At 36.8% G+C, this 20,536-nt stretch overlaps 1 protein-coding gene across 1 annotated transcript in view; it reads left to right on the top strand.

Moving 5' to 3' along the window:
• LOC149802819 (neutral ceramidase B-like) overlaps nt 1-20,536 on the top strand; it is a 76,606-nt gene that overhangs the window by 21,504 nt on the left and 34,566 nt on the right. Inside the window, exons 7-10 of the mRNA XM_089952266.1 lie at nt 5,208-5,330; nt 9,651-9,737; nt 11,903-12,007; nt 14,291-14,372. Of these exons, the coding sequence (XP_089808392.1) occupies nt 5,208-5,330; nt 9,651-9,737; nt 11,903-12,007; nt 14,291-14,372 (397 nt within the window). The remainder of the gene's footprint in view (nt 1-5,207; nt 5,331-9,650; nt 9,738-11,902; nt 12,008-14,290; nt 14,373-20,536) is intronic.

Here is a 20,536-nt window from a genome sequence, read left to right as displayed (position 1 = left end):
CCAAAAATATATTATTATTTGAAATTTCTCTATAAATTCAAGTCCTTATTGCCAGTAATGTTATTTTTGATGAGCACTTTGTATTTCCAATAAATAAATAAATAATTTGAATGAATTAAATTCCAGCCCAATTGGACCACTGGACACAACAATAATAACAACTGATTCTGCTAAGATCTTACAGCACAAATGAATAATTTCTAGAAAAAAACAAGATTATATAGTCCTCTACTTAATCTCAGGTCACAATTAACATTTTCAAATGAAAAAACTATTACCTAATAGAAAGTAACCATCTAGAAGGTTCCTAATGTTTACAAAATAAAATCTTAGCTATAATTAGAATATAAAATTTAGTAAACACAATGTCCTTAACTCAGGCAATAATAATAATCCTAATATTGTAACTATACTCGTAGAGAAACTATTAAGCTGTGTATTAGCTGGTTACAGAATTGTAAAAAAAATTGATGATTCAGGTCAAGCAGAAAATGAATTTGATTTTGGACAAGGTCAAGTCCAACATGCATTGTTACATTGTCAGTAGCATATAATGAAATATATTTTTAAAAATTAAACTAACAAAGAATGTAAATTAAATGCACATAACAAGCTGTAACAATATGATTGTTTGTTCTAGTCTGTTTCAGAAACTATTAAAAATATTAGAAGGGCAGCTTGACTGTTTATATTACCAGCTTATTTCATTCAAAACTGCCTCATAAACAGAACTGCCAACCATTATGATATTGATTAGAATCATTCCTATTGTTAACCTGAAATTATGTTAATTTGTAGTATATTCTGATGTTCCAGTCAGACAAAATACTTCATAGGTGAACTGTTAACTTGAACACCAGTATATCTGGATCACAGCAATACTTGTTATACCTTTTGATAATTATACCTCTGTGTATCATAAAAACAGTTGAATCTTGACCTTGGCAATCAAACATCACATTGACTAGGTACTCTTGTTCACTAAGAAAATTCAAGCAAGATGTCAGAATAATTGGCCTATGAGGATAATTCCAAACATGATATGCAAGGCATCAAGTTTAGATGAATATCATGCCTTTGCAGTAATTCCTTAACAGATTTCATTGTGTCACATGGTAGGAAAGATGCCTGTAGTGATGATGTCTCAACCAAACAGCAGTTTGATTCAGTGAGTTTTAAGGCGTATATTAATTTTTTGGATACAGATTTTAAGTTTCTTCATTGAATACTTTATCTGATCACATTAACATTAGGAAATAGCCTCCTCTACCTCTGAATCCAGCCTTTCCTGAAAGTCAAATATCTTATGAAAGGAAGTAAAATTGTGGATTACCTCCCCTTGCCCATGCTAGATGGCTACCAATTTCTTGAATGTTTACAAATTTAGCTTTCACTGAAAAGGCTGTTAACCATGCCTCAGAAATTCAGTGGAATTTTTCATACTTTTAGACAATCCAGATAATATTTTTAGTGGTTTAGTGAACCAGAAGGTTGATACACCGGGTGCATACAGTATCAGTTCACCATCATGTTCAGAATGTGCATTGGTAACTTTGGGTCTTTATAGGATATCTTGTTTGGGACATTTTGATCACATTATGATTTTGACTGAAATCAAAAACCTCCTGCTTCACTGGCAAGAGAAAGTAGTGGGGTTTTACCTTTGCAAGACATTACAATCTGTATAGATGATAGTTTGTCAGGTTGGAGGGTTAACCAACGTGTGTTTGGATGGTCATTGGCACATGAACGGTACAAGAAAAGGTGCTTCTTTTGAAAATGAATGCCATTCTCCACTCCTTTGCTCCTGGAATGAGCACATCCAAGGGAAGGCAATTTTGATAACGTCAGAAAACTTGGTTATGGTGAACTACCACTTCAGACAAGCTGGAACAAAATCACCAGAGCTCTGTATTATGGTATGAGTTCCTCCATTGGTGTTCCCATTACCATATACATGTACAAGTCTGACACATTATAGGCAAGCTCAGCATCCTGGCTGATTCATTATCGAGGAGGGGCCAACTGCTTCATATGGAGTGGTCTCTCCACTCTCCATCCACCAATCTTTTATCAACTTTGCACTTTCTAGGGTCAACATTGCTAGACCTATTTGTGATAAGATGGACAACAAACTGCCCACCTTTGTCTATCCATTCCTAGACCAAGAGGCATTGGTCATCAGTGTCCTATTCAGATGGACGGGATGTGGCCTATGCCTTCGCTTAGCTGTTTTAATGCCAAAACATATCCAAAACTTATCCAGAAGATAAAGGGCAAGGCTTGCAAAATCACTCTGATTGCTCCATTCCAATTGGTCAGATCCTGATTCAATGATCTGCTCAATTTCACAACAGACATATCCAAGAAAATTATAGTGACCACACTGCAGTTGAGGTCATCAGTATTCCAGTCATGTCCAGAGGAATCTTCTACATTGAAGGTGTATGAGGGGAAGAGCTGGTGTCACATTAATGATGTCACACTACTGTTAGCATCCTCTTTAAGGACAGAATGTTAGCCCATATCATGATCAAGGGATCTTATAACATGAGCTCAGACCTGTTCAGAAATCTTGGAAGAGGCAATGTTGGCAACAACAAGGATGTTTAAGACTTGTTGTCCAGTTTTGACCTGACTAGGTCCCCCTTCACTCACCTTGATCCCAAAGTGGAACCTACCCTGGGTTTTGAGATATTTCAACTCATCCATGTTTGAGCCCCTGTCTTTGACTGCACTGAAGCTGTTATAATACAAGACTTACTTCCTGACAGTACTTGTTTCAGCTTGCAAAGTGAGTGAGACATTTCCTTTGTGGACCCCAAACTTCATGCTGTTTCATTTTGATGAAACAGAATTGCTCCTGACTCAGCCTAGTTTCATCTCTAAGTACTGGTTGCCATCTACAGGCAGTTAAAACATAACTCTTCACCCTCTCTCATTATTCAACCTGTTGAGAGAGGCAAACCTCTGGATCCTGTTCATGCCCTCATATTATCTGATGTGAATGTAGAGCATCTGCTGAGGCAGGACATAAACCTTAATGTGATGGCCTCTTGGCTAAAGTGGGTTATTAGATCAATGTATTCTGAACTCTTGCATGATCAGTCCTGAATCAGGAAGATCTCAGCTTATAAAGAACTAATGATTTCCATGAACCTCACCTTCGAACATAATGTTTTGATTTGAGACAGTGAAATCGGTTGGCTGGCATGGCAATGGGAGGTAATCTGTAAGAGTTACTCACCTTACATGGTCTATGTACAAAAAAAAACATTTCTTAGCCTTTCAAGGAGGGTTGGATCCAGATGTAGTGGAAGTCCTATATACATCAGTAGAGGTTGGCATCTTTGCATTAAGCAGACAGTAGTTTCAGAAACAGTGACAGTTATTTAAAAATTACCCAGATGTCACTCATCTAAAGTTGTATTCACATAGAATCAGTTGATTTTTTTAATTCTTCACTCTCTGAAGTAAACTGTAGTTCTCTAGGGAGCAGGTGATCAGTGACAGTCTCTGGAGGTTTTACATTCTGATTTTGACCATTGCAGCCAATGCTAGACATAGTCGAACCCAGTTATCTCGATTACATCGAGGGTGTAAAAAAAACATCATCGACATAACTGGGTACTGAGATATGAGAGTTCATAAAAACTAGTAACATGATTCTAGATATGTCCTTGACCTTTATTCCTCTCTCTTAGTCTACTGGAACATTGCCAACAAACAGGTTGTAGTTTTAAGATTAATAATTGCTTTATTATTTGTATGCAGTTTTACTTGAATAACAAGTGTTGTGATTTCATAACTTTTTAGACAGAATTCACATTCCAGCTGTACATAGCAGTACAAAAAGAAAAGTTTTGTTAATAAATTACTCCTGAGTGTGTACATGTATGTGCACTCTCAAAAATAAAGATACAATATGTACTCTATTGTCTCTTTTAATTCCACAGTCAGTGTAGTTTTTGCAATGAACATATCAGTTTTAATATTCCACAGTAAATAAAATAGCCTAACCTCCTGTAGAATTATTTTGTTGAACTTATCTAAATCTGACCACCTCTATGTAAGCGAAATGGATTTGCTTGTGTCATCACAGATGGGAAAGAAATATGATGTACATGTACCTGTAGCTGCCATGAATCTAACTATAGATATTATTTAATGGAAACTGATACACTGTAATGTGTTGCTGTATCAAATTTTACAGACTGAAGACAGAATTAGAATTATAAAAAAAACATTAGTAAACATTTGACCTTACCTTATATATTGTAATGGCTAAAAGAAATTATCATTTTTTTTTCTTTCAAATGGCTATTGAGATGCACACATGTGCTCTAAATAATTTATGTATATTATTAAGATCTTTTAATTTTAAAAAAAATCAATTCATTAATTTTCAGACATTGAATAAATTCATAATATTTTAAATAGAAAAATAGTCTTGTTTTATGTATGATCCATTGTCAACCAATATGTGAGGACAAACAATTAACCACTACATGCATTGTCCAGCAGCATGAGGCTGTTTAGTTGTTTCAGAATTTACATGCTACATGTACATAAATTGGCATAAATTCTGAGCTGCCTCAGTGGCCAGGACAACAGACATAAACTTAATTAGGCTACCAAGGCTACTTATGGGGAAATGAAGACCTGTCACCAGGTTTTTTTTATATTAATTAAGCGTAAGTAAAACTTGCACTATTGTAAAAAATGCATGACTGTAGTAATGCATATAATTATGATTAATCTGCAGAAAATGAAACTTGCACAACAAAATAATTTTGTTCCTATCACTGATAACTACGGAAAATGCAACACTCATCGGATTTCATCGCCTCAGTCAGAAATATGTATTGAATCAATGGTTGATGATATTGTGGACTCCACTGACATTGTTTGGGAAGAATTTTATAATCATGTACACATGGATGATGAAGCTACAGTGAAATGGCTGAATGTATTAAAAAAATTTAATTGTTTGTGATAAGTGTCGCTGGTGCTGAGCGTATGTACAAAACTTTAAGTGCTTTTGAATCATTTTGTCAAAATAAATGGGTCCAGATGTTACTTCAGACTAAAACGTTTGGCAGACATATTGACAAATGTGTTTGACTGTAGTTCAAATCCATATATTTTTTCTAACCATCTGCTAGTATGACCCTTTAAAACTGCACATATTTCTGATTTTTCTTCAGGGAGAATTTGTGGCAGCCTTTGCTCAGAGCAATGAGGGTGATGTCTCCCCCAACACCAAAGGTCCACACTGTCTGGATAGTGGAAAACCATGTGACTTCAAAACAAGCACCTGTAATGGCAGGGTAATGGGATGAGATTATTATATTTTTTGATGTTATTACAATACTAAAAGTCCATGATTTAGGCAGTCGTTGTCTACCATATCTGCTTGTGTAACAATCACCCATTCAAATCCAACCTGCAGCCTGGTTTTGTCTGGTTACATTTACATTATCACCGGTCCATGTACTGGTGGAACATTTCCAATCCCTAGTAGACTGGTTCTGGCTGGGGATTTTTTAAAATAATTTTTTTTTAAAAAATTGTTTTAATTTTTAAAAGCTGAAGATTTGAACTATAAAATGGTATGTGCAGTAAACAACCTTTAAAACAATATTTATATCCTACCACTGGTAGTAAAAATCAATCACTGGCTTGCACCAGGAGGAGGTTTCACATGTCTGGTATAGCCAGGTCTGCTGGCACATAGGGTATTGGCAGATCTGAGTTTATTGTGTTCCTCAGTTCAGCCATGATATTAAAGGAAAACAGCACAGACCATAATCTAGCAGGCCAGCACATGATGGCAGATCAGGCCTTATTTTCAAACTATTTGAACTAGAAACTCAATCTTCAAGTGACGAAACTTTTACTGTCTATAATCTTAATAAAGCTAGAATCACCAGACATTCAGATTTTCCTAACTTGGATCCGTCTACAAAACTGCAAAATATCCATATCATAGATGCACCATACGTGTCATATCTCATTTTAGAGTTTTCACCATGAGCTTCATTTTTATTTTCCAAATGTTTCAAGAATACCAGTATCATACCTGCTTGCCATCCATATTAGTGTTGTGGCTGTGGGGGTGGGAGGGGCAGGAATTTGAAACTAAAAAAATGTGCTTTATCATCCTGAGTCACAAGGTGGGTCAATGCATGTGATCCAGATAAGTGACATTGTACTATTGAGACCAAGTTATCTCATAATCTGATAGAAATATTTTGGAAATTCAAATTGGAATAAAAGAAAGTAAAATGTTCATTTTATGTTCAAGAATTTAATATACTTCCAGACAAAATACCAGGTAGGTTTGGCATACATAACAACCAAACAGTTACCCACACACACATACATATGTATGCATATAATCACAATCAAATCACAACCAAATAGACACACACACACACACACACACATATATATATATGTGCATACATGCATATAATCATAACCAAACAGATACACACACATGTGTGCATACATTCATACAATCACAACCACACACACACACACACAACTTTTATCACTGCAACTACAGAAACAATCTAAAAAAATGATTTGCAATTATGCAGTAAAATCCAACTTTAAATAAATGTTGCTGCTGATCACAAAAAGAAGTCACTTTTCTTAATATATGTGGCTTAAATTTTCTTATCCAAGGCTATGAAGTGTAATAACTTCTGTTTCATAAACATTCACTGTATCTCATCATTTGACTTAAGTTACTTTGTCTATACAAATAGTCAATGGGCTGTCTCCCACAGCAATAATCAAATGACTAGCTGGCACAAAATCACCCTAGCTGTTCTCACCTAGTTGGTTATTTATCTCTGACCACCTTTACCTTGTAATTGTCTGTATGACAATCAGCTGTATAAACTGCCCAGTGGAGATTCCACTGTATAAACTGCCCAAGGGAGATAATTTTCCATGAGCATTAAGCATGAAAGTATGATAATATCAACTGTTTACTGTTTTAAAAGGTTGCAAGCATATATCTTGGTGTCCAGAATGCTTTCTCTGTCTTTTTTTATATCCATAAGATTTATTGGAATTCATTTTTATGAACATTACAGTGTTGGTGGGGTTGGGAGTAATTAATCATGTTTTTCTTGTGACACACATGATATCTCAGTTATGGAGTACAGGGCCAGGTCTGGAGATCATGAAATTTGAGCTATAGATTGTGTTTTCACTGTTAGCCAATCAGAAATGGTCTTTCAAAAATAATGTCATTTATGATTGGTCAAAATAATCTCTGAAGCATAAGACTTTAATGATTTCCAACCAGTATTTTTACCATTCTCATTTAGTGGCACTGTACACTGGTAAAAAAAAATCTAAAATTCACAATGTCACTTTTTATTTTACTTGAAAGACATTAAAATTCAAAGCTCACAATAACCAAATTTCAATGTTTTTTTTTCTCAAGTAATATAAATACTTTTACACTATTGTCCACAATATGACACTTTTTATCTACCATATTTACTTGTAAGTCAAGTGCAACTGCAAACAGCACAGACCCCGATCTGCCAATGTTTCATGTGTCAGCAAATCTGTTTGGAGTAATCAGTAGAACAAACAACATAGACCCTGATATTCCAGTGAATTTCTGTGTCTGAATATCTGTGTCTAACTTCCAGTCAATAATAATGCTAAGCATGACTGTCCTAAGAGATAGTGGACACAGTTTCACAGGTAAGGTAAAACTGGCCTACAGTGTAACTTATCAATTGATACATGTGCAATTTCTCATTGTCTGGAAATCATATAATGCTTAAACATGAGTTTGCAATTGAGATTTGTTTTTAATCAATCACAAGTGACATTTTCTTTTTGATTGGCCAATAGTGGAAATTCATTCTCAGACTCAGACTGAGAAATGTTTTTTCTCCAGACAACCCCTAGTAATCATCAAGCTGTCTGAATACAACTATTAATCTCAGACTCAAGCAGAGAATGTTATGATCTGCAGACAGCCCCCAGTAATCATGAAAAAGTTTATCTCAGACTCACAATACCAAACTGAAGTATTATGCTTAGAATTTTGCAATCTTTTTATATCTGACTGGTATATTGGGATAAAAAATATGCCATTCTTACATATTTGTACACCCTAATCCTCCTCACAGAGAAGCTGTAGAAGATGAAAAGTTTGAAATGTGAGAATGACTTTGCTCTGAGTTTTGTTTCTATTGGGTGAGGCCTGTAGATTATAAAAAGCTGAAAGTGAGTTTGAGTTTTCACTATCAGTCAATCAGAAACAAAATTTAAAAAGTAATGTCATTTGCGATTGGTTGAAACCAACTTTAGAAAAGTAATGTCATTTGTGATTGGTTGAACAAACTCTGAATAGTAATGCCATTTTATCTTTGGTTGAAACAAACTTTGAAAAGTAAGTCATTTGTGATTGCTTGAAACAAACTCTCAAGTTCATAGTTGAATGATTTCCAAGTCTTTTCTCATGTCTGCTTGTAAGTTGTTCTTGAACTGTAATGAATGAATTTGTGACACATCATTTTGGCCGTAATTCTTGATGTAAGAATTTATTGCATGTTGGGAGAGAAAGTAATGTGTTCAAGTTCAGATATAAATGCAAGACCTATGTGTGAGGTTCAAATATATGATTTTTATTTAAGTCTCCTCCATATAAATACAGGACCCTGGTGTAAAGCCCCCTCCCCTCCATATAAATACTGGTCCTTGTGGAAGGCTCCTCCATATAAATACAGGACCCTGGTGTAAAGCCCCCCCCCCACTTCCTCCATATAAATATTGGTCCTAGTGGAAGGCTCTTCCATATAAATAGAGGACCCTGGTGTAAAGCCCCCCATATAAATACTGGTCCTAGTGGAAGGCTCCTCCATATAAATAGAGGACCCTGGTGTAAAGCCCCCCCCCCATATAAATACTGGTCCTAGTGGAAGGCTCCTCCATGTAAATAGAGTGTCCCTGTGTAAGGTTCCACATAAATACAGGGCCCTAGTGTAAGGATCTTCAATTTGACGTAGTGCCCCTGCATAAAGCTACATATCAATACAGGGCTCTAGTGTAAGGCTTTCCTTCAATGAATACAATATGCAAGACTCTTCCATGTAAATATAGAGCCCATGTGGGAGTCTCCATATAAATACAGGGCCATTGTGCAAGGTTCTTCTATATAAATACAGGGTCATAGTGTAATGTTTCCCCTCATAAATACAAGGTCTTTATTCAAGGTTCTTTCCATATAAATACAGGGTCATAGTGTGATGTTTCCCCACATAAATACAAGGCCTTTATTCAAGGTTCTTCCATATAAATACAGGGCACTTTGTAAGGCTCCTCCATATACATACAGGGACCTTCTGTAAGCTCCATAACATAAATGGTGCCTGTCAATGAATGACAAAAAAAATTGGGAGTTCTCACCTCTTTATGGACAGATTTCAATGCATTGTACAAAAGACCTGAGAGAACTGTGCAGTGTTCATTCAAATCACTGAATGCAGTATGATGTTGAGTGAAATTGAATGTACTATACTTTACACTTTGAAATGTTCTGAGGAGATTGACATATAAATGGATGATTGTAATTTTCTTGAAAACTTTCATGACATATATATCTCTTTCAGAATGAACTGTGTGTAGCCTTTGGACCAGGGAAAGACATGTTTGAAAGTACACAGATAATTGCCACAAACCAGTATAAAATGGCTATGGTAAGAGTAAACAGATAAGTGTCATAACCCAGTATAAAATGGCTATGGTAAGAGTAAACAGATAAGTGTCATAACACAGTATAAAATGGCTATGGTAAGAGTAAACAGATAAGTGTCATAACACAGTATAAAATGTCTATGCTAAGGGTAAACAGATAAGTGTCATAACACAGTATAAAATGGCTATGGTAAGAGTAAACAAATAGGTGTCATAACCCAGTATAAAGTGGCTATGGTAAGAGTAAACAGATAAGTGTCATAACCCAGTATAGGATGGCTAGGGTAAGAGTAAACAGATAAGTGTCATAACACAGTATAAAATGGCTATGGTAAGAGTAAACAGATAGGTGTCATAACCCAGTATAAAGTGGCTATGGTAAGAGTAAACAGATAAGCGGCATAACCCAGTATAGGATGGCTATGGTAAGAGTAAACAGATAGGTGTCATAACCCAGTATAAAGTGGCTATGGTAAGAGTAAACAGATAAGTGTCATAACACAGTATAAAATGGCTAAGGTAAGAGTAAACAGATAGGTGTCATAACCCAGTATAAAGTGGCTATGGTGAGAGTAAACAGATAAGTGTCATAACCCAGTATAGGATGGCTATGGTAAGAGTAAACAGATAAGTGTCATAACCCAGTATAAAATGGCTATGGTAAGAGTAAACAGATAAGTGTCATAACCCAGTATAAAATGGCTATGGTAAGAGTAAACAGGTAAGTGTCATAACCCAGTATAAAATGGCTCTGGTAAGAGTAAACAGATAATTGTCATAACCCAGTATAAAATGGCTATGGTAAGAGTAAACAGATAAGTGTCATAACCCAGTATAAAATGCAGCACATGTAAATAATTTCCACAATTCTATATTTACAACTTTAAAAAAAATATAAAAAATTGTCATCATTTATTAAATATTTTTTTTCTTCAGTTGAATATGTACATAATGTGATGACAGTAGGTTGTATTATGTTACATCGAAATACAGTTCCCCCAATGCTGAAAAAAATGTCTATATGTATATATATATATATATATATATATATATATGGATAATGGGAATCAACTCTTACAAATTAACAACCTTTCTACCCACAAGGTACCTTCCATTATACCCAGATGTATCGAGTTTTCACTTTTGCTGTCATGTTGTAATACGTTCTTCTTAGAATCCATTTTATTCTGTACTTATATTTCATCATCTATCTTTTACATGCATTTTTGCAGTAAGTCAAAAAAAAATTTTATGGTGTGTACAACATTTCTGTAAAATCTGCTGAATTTATTTGTATTTTGGCATTATCATATTGTTTGTATTATCACAATTTACCTCAAATAGTAACATACATTTTCACCTGTGGAAATTTTTCCCACCCCTGTGTCTATGAAATTATTCCATTTTTAAGTTCTTTTTATAACACGGTTGGCATTTATTTCAAATTTTATATATATATATATATATATATATATATATATATATATATATATATATATATATATATATATATATATATATATATATATATATTGTATGCACTTGTTTATTTATTCTTTTCTAAATTAAAGAGATGACAAAATAGTACACTAAATGCAGGTGATTCAAGATCAGAGGATGTCAGTGAAACATGCCTTCTTTGTACAAAAGTGTTGTTCAATACACACTCCATCCATGCATAAAAACATTCCAACATGAAAGTGCACCCTTTGACTAAGTTGGACAGCTGGACTGAACAAGCTGCAGTTTAGCCCATATGAATGGACAGCTGACCATTGTAGCATTTATTATCACCCATATACAATTCTGACTATCAACCAACCAATCTAGCCGTGCAAATGACTATAGTGGTCATGAGTTGTTTATCTCGGACTGCTGACCTGGCAGCTGTGATATCTTATGATGAACATTCCTCACAGCTGGTTGGCCAGCCAACTAACCAGGCACACTGACATCTCTTCCAGAAAATGTCCCTCACCTCGTATGAAATTCTAGGGACCTTAATTATCACCATAATATGTTAACTGGAGGGACTCCATCATTATAAATGCCCTTGATATAATAGTTATACAGACATAAGATAGATCTTAAGTTTATCCTTGATTAAAAAAGTTAGCTATCACCTTCACCTTCACATATTTTTACTTATATAACTTTATTTTTTCAGAAATTATATTCATCAGCTGTGCAGATGCTAACAGGTCCTGTTGATTTCCGTCACACTTACACAGATATGAGTAATGTAGAGGTCAAATTAAATGCCACATACACGGTAAGTAAGTCCTATTGATTTCCGTCACACTTATACTGACATGACTAATGTAGAGGTCAAATTCACTGCCATGTTTGCAGTAAGTCCTATTGATTTCTGTCACACTTGCACTGATATGGGTTATGTAGTGGTCAAACTCAATGCCACCTACACGGTAAGTAAGTCTTGTTGATTTCCATCACACTTACACTGATATGAGTAATGTAGAGGTCAAACTTAATACTATGTACACGGTAAGTCCTGTTGATTTATGTCGAACTTATATCGAAATGAGTAATGTAGAGGTCAAATTCAATGCCATGTACACAGTAAGTCCTGTTGATTTCCGTCACATCTATACTGATATGAGTAATGTAGAGGTCAAATTCAATGCCATGTACACAGTAAGTCCTGTTGATTTCCGTCACATCTATACTGATATGAGTAATGTAGTGGTCAAACTCAATGCCATGTACACAGTAAGTAAGTCCTGTTGATTTCCGTCACATCTATACTGATATGAGTAATGTAGTGGTCAAACTCAATGCCATGTACACAGTAAGTAAGTCCTGTTGATTTCCGTCACATCTATACTGATATGAGTAATGTAGTGGTCAAACTCAATGCCATGTACACAGTAAGTAAGTCCTGTTGATTTCCGTCACATCTATACTGATATGGATAATGTAGTGGTCAAACTCAATGCCATCTACACAGTAAGTAAGTCCTGTTGATTTCCGTCACATCTATACTGATATGGATAATGTAGTGGTCAAACTCAATGCCATGTACACAGTAAGTAAGTCCTGTTGATTTCCGTCACATCTATACTGATATGAGTAATGTAGAGGTCAAATTCAATGCCATGTACATGGTAAGTAAGTCCTGTTGATTTCCGTCACATCTATACTGATATGAGTAATGTAGTGGTCAAACTCAATGCCATGTACACAGTAAGTAAGTCCTGTTGATTTCCGTCACATCTATACTGATATGAGTAATGTAGTGGTCAAACTCAATGCCATGTACATGGTAAGTAAGTCCTGTTGATTTCCGTCACATCTATACTGATATGAGTAATGTAGTGGTCAAACTCAATGCCATGTACACAGTAAGTAAGTCCTGTTGATTTCCGTCACATTTATACTGATATGAGTAATGTAGATGTCAAATTCAATGCCATGTACATGGTAAGTACTGTTGATTTCTGTCACACACTCATATGAGTAGTATAGAAGACAAAGTCAGTATCATGCACACAGTGAGTCCTGTTTATTTTGGTCACACTTACACAAATATGAATAATGTAGAGGTCAAGCTCAGTGTCACATACACAACAAGACAAGAATGAGGATAACCTTGGGAATAAGTCGAGTTTTTATTCCCCAGCTCTTGATGAATAATGAATGGTATTAGGTTTTAACTGTCAGTAGTTCTTAATTATTTTTCATATGTTTATTATATAATTACATGACCCTTTTATAGTATTTTCCACGTGAAAAGTTCATGGGGCCATTACCTAAATTTTCTTAGTAGGGGGTTGGATTATTATCAAAGAAAGATATCCTCATAAATAATTGTCAGCATTTTGTAAATATTGGGTTTTTTAATCAGATATTTACAGTATTCAGTCAATCAGTTCAGTTAAAGTTAAAAGGGATGGCAGGTCATTAGTGGGGACAGAATGGTTTAGTACTGTTTTTTTCACATAGTTTATGGCAAGGTGGCCTCTTATCTGAGGCGACAAGTAATGAAGGGCTCATGATAATATGGAAGAATGGGAACTAGTCTAGAAATTAGTGAAAACAAAATAGAGTATGTGTTGGTTTAGCTGACTAGGATTGGTTGATAATGGCAGTACAATTTTGGTGACAAGAATCTTTGAGATTTATCCTGGTTGTAACTGAAAAAAACTAGAGACAATGTTATATTGATGAAATTTCAGTCCTTTTACAAACTTGGGTTTCAAAAATTCATCACTGAAATTAGCACCTGACTCTCTGATGTGGAAGTTAAAACACATGTTTCAAAAACGTGTGTAGATCCAGAGAATGCCATGGTGCATATGATCTTCTCTACACAGCTATCATCATGGATATGTCTATACTGATAAATATACATTTGATCACAAGCATTCAGAAATTTTGTAGTTTTGAATTTTTAATATCCTGGTGATTGCATTGTTTTGCTATGGGAGCTGAATTAGTACTGAGTCCTGAAAAGGATGAATCCGGAGGGGTGACTGCTGTTACAGTATAAGAAATATTGCAAGAATTCATTAGTGAATTTCAATTTTATTTCCAGGCAAGGACCTGTAAACCTGCTATGGGTTATAGTTTTGCTGCAGGAACTACTGATGGTCCAGGTGCTTTCAACTTCACACAAGGTACAGTATGTTATTTGAAACTGAAATTAAAGGACACTCAAGAAACCTCAATGGTTTGTCAACTGTGATACCCATTGTCTTTTATACCGAGATGAAATGAGGTTTTTAGTATTGGACTAATTATTAGTCTAGGGTCAGTAATGTTGGCCCAGGTCTGGTTGTATTTGCCTGAAGCAGATTCACTATGATTGACCAAGGACCTATAACAAGGTCAATGCAAAAAGCGACAATTTCAAGGCATTTTTATTTACCCTATCCCATACAAGTGGATCTGGACACCCTATCTCATCTCATTATAAGAATATTTTGATGCCTCTACTGCATTCCAGTGTAAGCATGTTGGTGTCCCTGTCATATCCCTATAAAAGTGCTTCCAGAACAAACAAACCCAATTTAGAAAGCCTACACAGCAATGACAGTGATCGGTGATTTGTAAACCATTCTGTGGAATCTTTAGCACCTGGGATTTGCTGAGCATTAATGTTGCTTTATAAAGAATCAATAAGAACTAAAGGGTGGATTGAAAGCTTTAATCATGCATATATCAAGGTGCAGTTTTCACAGACATTGTTCTATTGATATCACATTGTACAGTGTAGCAAAAAACATATATACTAAGCTGTGGTTCTGCAGTAGGTGATATGAAGGAAAGGGTTAATCAGCTGTCATCTTCCTATACTATGTTAATAGCATGAACTCTTTATGCTTTGTTAATGCTGTCATCCTTATTTCTTCTTATAGATTACCCAATCATAATACCTTAGGAAAACTCCTACCTTTTATTATGTTACCATTTAAGTCCCTAAGACCTATAGAAAACTCTTAATATATGCATAATTCCACAATGACTGGTCACATTCAGGTGAGTTTTCTCTGCTGATAGATTTAGTGTTGGGATGCCACAATTCATTGCATTTACCTATAAGTTTATCCTTGAACCTCGCACTGGTAGTATGATGAATTATTTTGGTAAAATTTGTCTGCTATTGTCCAGGTAACGCTATAAGGCATAGCTCTGCACCATCTTGGTGTTCAATAATAAGGGACAGATGCAGATCAAAACAGGTTTTTTTACATTCTGTTCTTTTTGTCATGGGCAAACTGCAGAAACATATAACTAAGACACTATAAGCTACATGCTGACATGTTCTCTATGTGGGAATTCTTGGCAGATAAGGAAGATAAATCATCAAAGGCTCTCCAGTTTAAAAACATTGGAAATCTACACTATTAGAGACAGCCCCATCACCACCACATGACTCCTCATTGCTGGCTATTCCTTTAGGCCTTGCCACTTCAGGGTTTTATTCTACAGCTCTTGATAAAAACAAGTAAACAAACAATACAAACTATCTTTTGCTCCTGATACATGGACCAGTCATGTGGTTCAAGCATCCCATAAACACATCCCAACATTATGACTCGGATAATATCCTCCCTACAAACAAGACCTATTTCTGTTTCAACTGACCTAGGCCTACCACAAGTGATCTTCAGGGACAAAGACCTCAACACAGTAAGTTCCCAGAAATATATCTGTCGTTCAGTCTGTCAAACCAGGTGTATACAGGATAATATGTCTAACCCTGTGCACATATGGTTGGTGGAATGAGATGCACTGCTCTCCACTTCCACCTTCTTCAAGGATCATCATGAGACCAAGATATAATCATAACCAGTATCTTCTAATCTACTTTCTAATGGCCAGACTGATGATTATGCACACACAAGCCACTAAGGAGATGAATTTTCCCACCCCTCAACTGCAGCACTGATACGGGGACATTTTGGGAAACCAACAATAGGTGCCAAGGGGCACAACTCAAACACAAACATCTGACAAGTTGTCTTATCATAGATCCTCACGTCATAAACCATGATTCTCTCAAACCAAAGTGGACAAAAGACAGAGAAGTAGCAAACCTGTATGCCAAAGTTTCTCTTCACAACTGCGTCCATCTCTCAAAAATTATCTAAAAAATCATCTCCACACCACCCTTGTGATAGATCCCGGTAGGAGGACGGCTTCAGTTCTTTGCTGCTGAATGGGACAAGATTTACCATGATGATCATTGGGATCGACAAGTGGTTTCCAAGGGACTCTGCATGACTTTCAAAACACCTCCTCTATCCAGAGTCCCATGAGCTACACCATTCCAACAGACCCATTCTAAGCCACCACATTGCAGAAAGAAATAAACAACCTTCCACAGAAAAAGCGATAGGAATCATTCAAGGGTAATGGCACTCTGCACCCTGTCATCAACATGCTCCCTGGTTCACAATGGAGACACCATGCCACATTTTGAATGCCTTTCAAGAGGGAGACTATGTAATCAGCATGAACTTAAAAGACGCATTTCTTCATGTCCCTATTCACAAGACTTCCAGAATGTTTCTGCATTTTGCCTACTCGGAAATCATTTATCAATTGCAAGTGCTGCCATTTGGACTCAGTATCAGTCCCTGTGGCTTGATTCATCTGATGAACTCTGTTATGGCTCATATACGGACCATTTCCCAGGTGTAACATCAAGTTACTTGGATGATATCCTGCAAAAACATCAGGTGAGTTATATATTTGAACATGATATAACTCTTGTTACACTGATTACAATCTGTTTCTTTGTCAACAAGGTCAAATCCGACCTAGTACCATCTCAACAATTTGTGTATCTGGGTATGGAATTCAACACACAAGTAAACAGAGTATGTCTCCCTCAGGAGTAGGCATTGGTGGCTTCATTACTCTCAAGGAAATCTCTCTCTGCATGGGAATTCCTTTGCCTCATAGGCTAGCTCAAAGTGGCAGCAAACAGCATCATCCTAAGGTCACCTTACACGCACCTGTTACAGATGATTTTTTTATCCCAGTGGAGGTCAAAGGTTTGCCCACTGGACCAACTGCTCCCCATTTGCATAAATATGAGATACCATCTGCGGACTTGGAGTGACCTTACTTGACTCACAGCTGGTATACCTCTGCAAGTACAACTGCTAGAGATCGGTCTGTATGGATGCAAGTACAGAAAGTTGGGGGACACACCTCCTACCATCTTTTCGGGAAGCCAGTGGAGTGTAGTCTCCCCATGACTGGCATCTACGTATCAATATCCTCAAGATAAAGGCCATTTTAAAAGCCTCACTGGAGGCAGAAAATTTTAAATGGAATGGGAGTCCTCATTCTATCCAGAAGCTCTATCATGGTGACATATCTCAAATGGCAAGGAGGAACCAAGTCCCCAGACCTTTGCATACTGGTGTGGGGCTTTCTAAAGTGGTGTCATCAACAACTACTCCACATCCATGTCAGTCATATTCCTGGACCTCTTCTTGCAATAGCTTATACAGATGGAATGGTCTTTTCATCCCTCAGTTTTCATTCAGATATGTACCTGATGGGACTTGCATCATCATGGAAGAGAGAATATTGGACTAACCAAAGAGTTGTCCTACCTCTTCTCCAACTTTGATGATACATGCCCAAGTGGAACCTATCATAGGTACTAACCTGGCTGAACAAAACACCTTTTGAACTGCTTTCAAGGCCATCTTTGACTCACCTTTCTTACAAGACCAGCTTCTTATCAGATCAGTGGTGGCAGGCAGAATCAGCTAAATATATGCCCAGTCAGGGGACCCAGATTAGATGCATTTCCAACAAGATGGGTCAGTTTCACAAATGATTTCTACCTCTTTCATCGCCAAGAACAGGCTTCCGTCCATGGGTAACCAAACCTTTGTACCAAATCATGGTCTACTTTGAACACTTCCACTCAAGGCCACCTACAGGATCCAGTATGAGCCTTGAAGAGGTATCTTAAAACAACCGAGCCCTTGTGTCAAGGGAGATAATGTCTACTTTTACCTCTCAAACCAGGACTGGACAATATTACTACACAGACCTGATAGTTTGGCTTACAAGGTTAGAACAGTTTCTAGAAGCATTGCCTTGAACTAGAACTGTTCTCTAAATGATATTATCCATGCCATGGGATCGAGAGCCCATTCTCCAGTTTTTACCTCAGAGATCCTTCATCTCAAAGGGCTCAACTCGGTATGGTGGGATCTTTAGCTGTGTCACAACAGGTACCTTTCCAGGTCATTCAGCAGCTTCATATGACACATCTGCATGACTTCGCTGGCCTTGAGGAAGGAAAATTTTCCATTTTGGAAGCCACCTCCCGACAAATGGAGTCTTCTCCAGTCGGGTTATGTAGAAGCTGTCTCACATACCTTAGGGGACCAGAGGTTGCATCTCCAGGGTAAGGGGATGTACTGCCCTCACCACTTAGGTATTATGATTGCGTAACGTATTGAAAGAAGAAACCAATTTTTTCTAGTAAAATATGTTTCTTTGTGAATACTTATCCAATCATAAAACACATACACCCTCACAGGCTCTCCACAGTTACATCCATATAGAGAGCATGCCTTATGCTCCAGTAGTAACTGAGATATTCATGGGTTTCGCTGCCAATCCCTATATCAAGGGAAGATCACTCTGCCAGACTGCCACTTAGGTGGGCAGATAACTTTTAACTCTTTTTAGCTAAACGTTTTATCTGGAAAGGCTGGATTTGCATGTAGTAGTAGTTCTTCAAAGGTATAAGGATTGGGTAAGTATTCATAAAGAAACATAATTCAGAGCCTTATGCATGAATTGTATGGGACTTGATCCAGGGCCTTATACAGAGTTTGTATGGGACTTAATTCAGAGCCTTATGCATGACTTATATGGGACTTGATGCAGGGCCTTATACAGGGTTTATATGGGACTTAATTTAGAGCCTTATACATGACTTATATAGGACTTGATGCAGGACCTTATATAGGGTTTGTATGGGACTTAATTCAGAGCCTTATGCATGGCTTATATGAGACTTAATGCAGGGCCTTATACAGGCTTTATATGGGACTTTATTCAGAGCCTTATGCATGACTTATATGGGACTTGATGCAGGGCCTTATACAGGGTTTATATGGGACTTAATTTAGAGCCTTATACATGACTTATATAGGACTTGATGCAGGGCCTTATACAGGGTTTGTATGGGACTTAATTCAGAGCCTTATGCATGGCTTATATGAGACTTAATGCAGGGCCTTATACAGGCTTTGTATGGGACTTTATTCAGAGCCTTATGCATGGCTTATATGGGACTTAATGTAGGGCCTTATACAGGGTTTATATGGGACTTAATTCAGAGCCTTATGCATGAATTACACTGGTCAACAGTGAAATCATTACTGACTTGAAAAGGCCCTAATCTGTAGTATTTTGGCGTGCCGAACACGAATATAACCGTGAAAAATTTGTATTGGCTCTCGTTTTGAAGATATTCATATACCTCATTTTCTATGTTTCACTGTGTAAATTTCTCCAGTAGGACTGCAGCAACATCCGGAATAATGATGTAACATTGCATAATACCATCATGCTCACATCATCCACAGTTGATTGCATCATTTTCTGATGCAATGCAATACTAATGCCATGCGGCTGCTGAAGTTGACGTCAGCAGTGTACTATACATGTGTAGGCCTATTATACTAATGCCAGGCGGCTGCTGAAGCTGACGTAAGCAGTGTACTATATAAAGCCCAATCAGATAGGTTCAGCATTTAAAATATTTTAGACGTTGTGCGAGACAGTTCAAGCTACTGTTACATAAAACTTATTATTTTATCCATTTACGTACAATAAAGAACAGTAATGCCTCGAAAGTGTGTTAATACCGCGGACAATTTTTGCTATATTTGTGGGGAAGTGACATTTGCCAACCAGAAGAAAAGTATCAATTCTCAAGTGAAGAAGGCATATCATCTTTACTTCGGATGCAAGGTTGGTGACCAAGACAAGCCTTGGGCTCCGCATATATGCTGTGCTACATGTACAACACAGCTTTCACAGTGGTTGAACTGCAAAAGGTCATCAATGCCGTTTGCAGTCCCAATGGTGTGGAGAGAGCCAAGCAACCACCTAAATGACTGTTACTTCTGCTTGGTTCCTCCTCTTTCCGGCGGAATAACGAAGCGAAAGAAGTCGAGAATAGTCTACCCAAACATTCCGTCTGCATTGAGACCAGTTCCACATGGTGAGGGACTTCCTATTTCAGAACCTCCAGCAGAATATTCTCTTGATTCATCTGACGAAGACAAAG

The sequence above is a fragment of the Sinohyriopsis cumingii genome, chromosome 3, assembly GCF_028554795.1.
Source record: "Sinohyriopsis cumingii isolate HCF-2022 chromosome 3, ASM2855479v2, whole genome shotgun sequence".
Lineage (NCBI taxonomy): Eukaryota > Metazoa > Mollusca > Bivalvia > Unionida > Unionidae > Sinohyriopsis > Sinohyriopsis cumingii.
The sequence above is the reverse complement of the archived record's forward strand: the minus strand, read 5'-3'. Positions and strand labels throughout refer to the sequence as shown.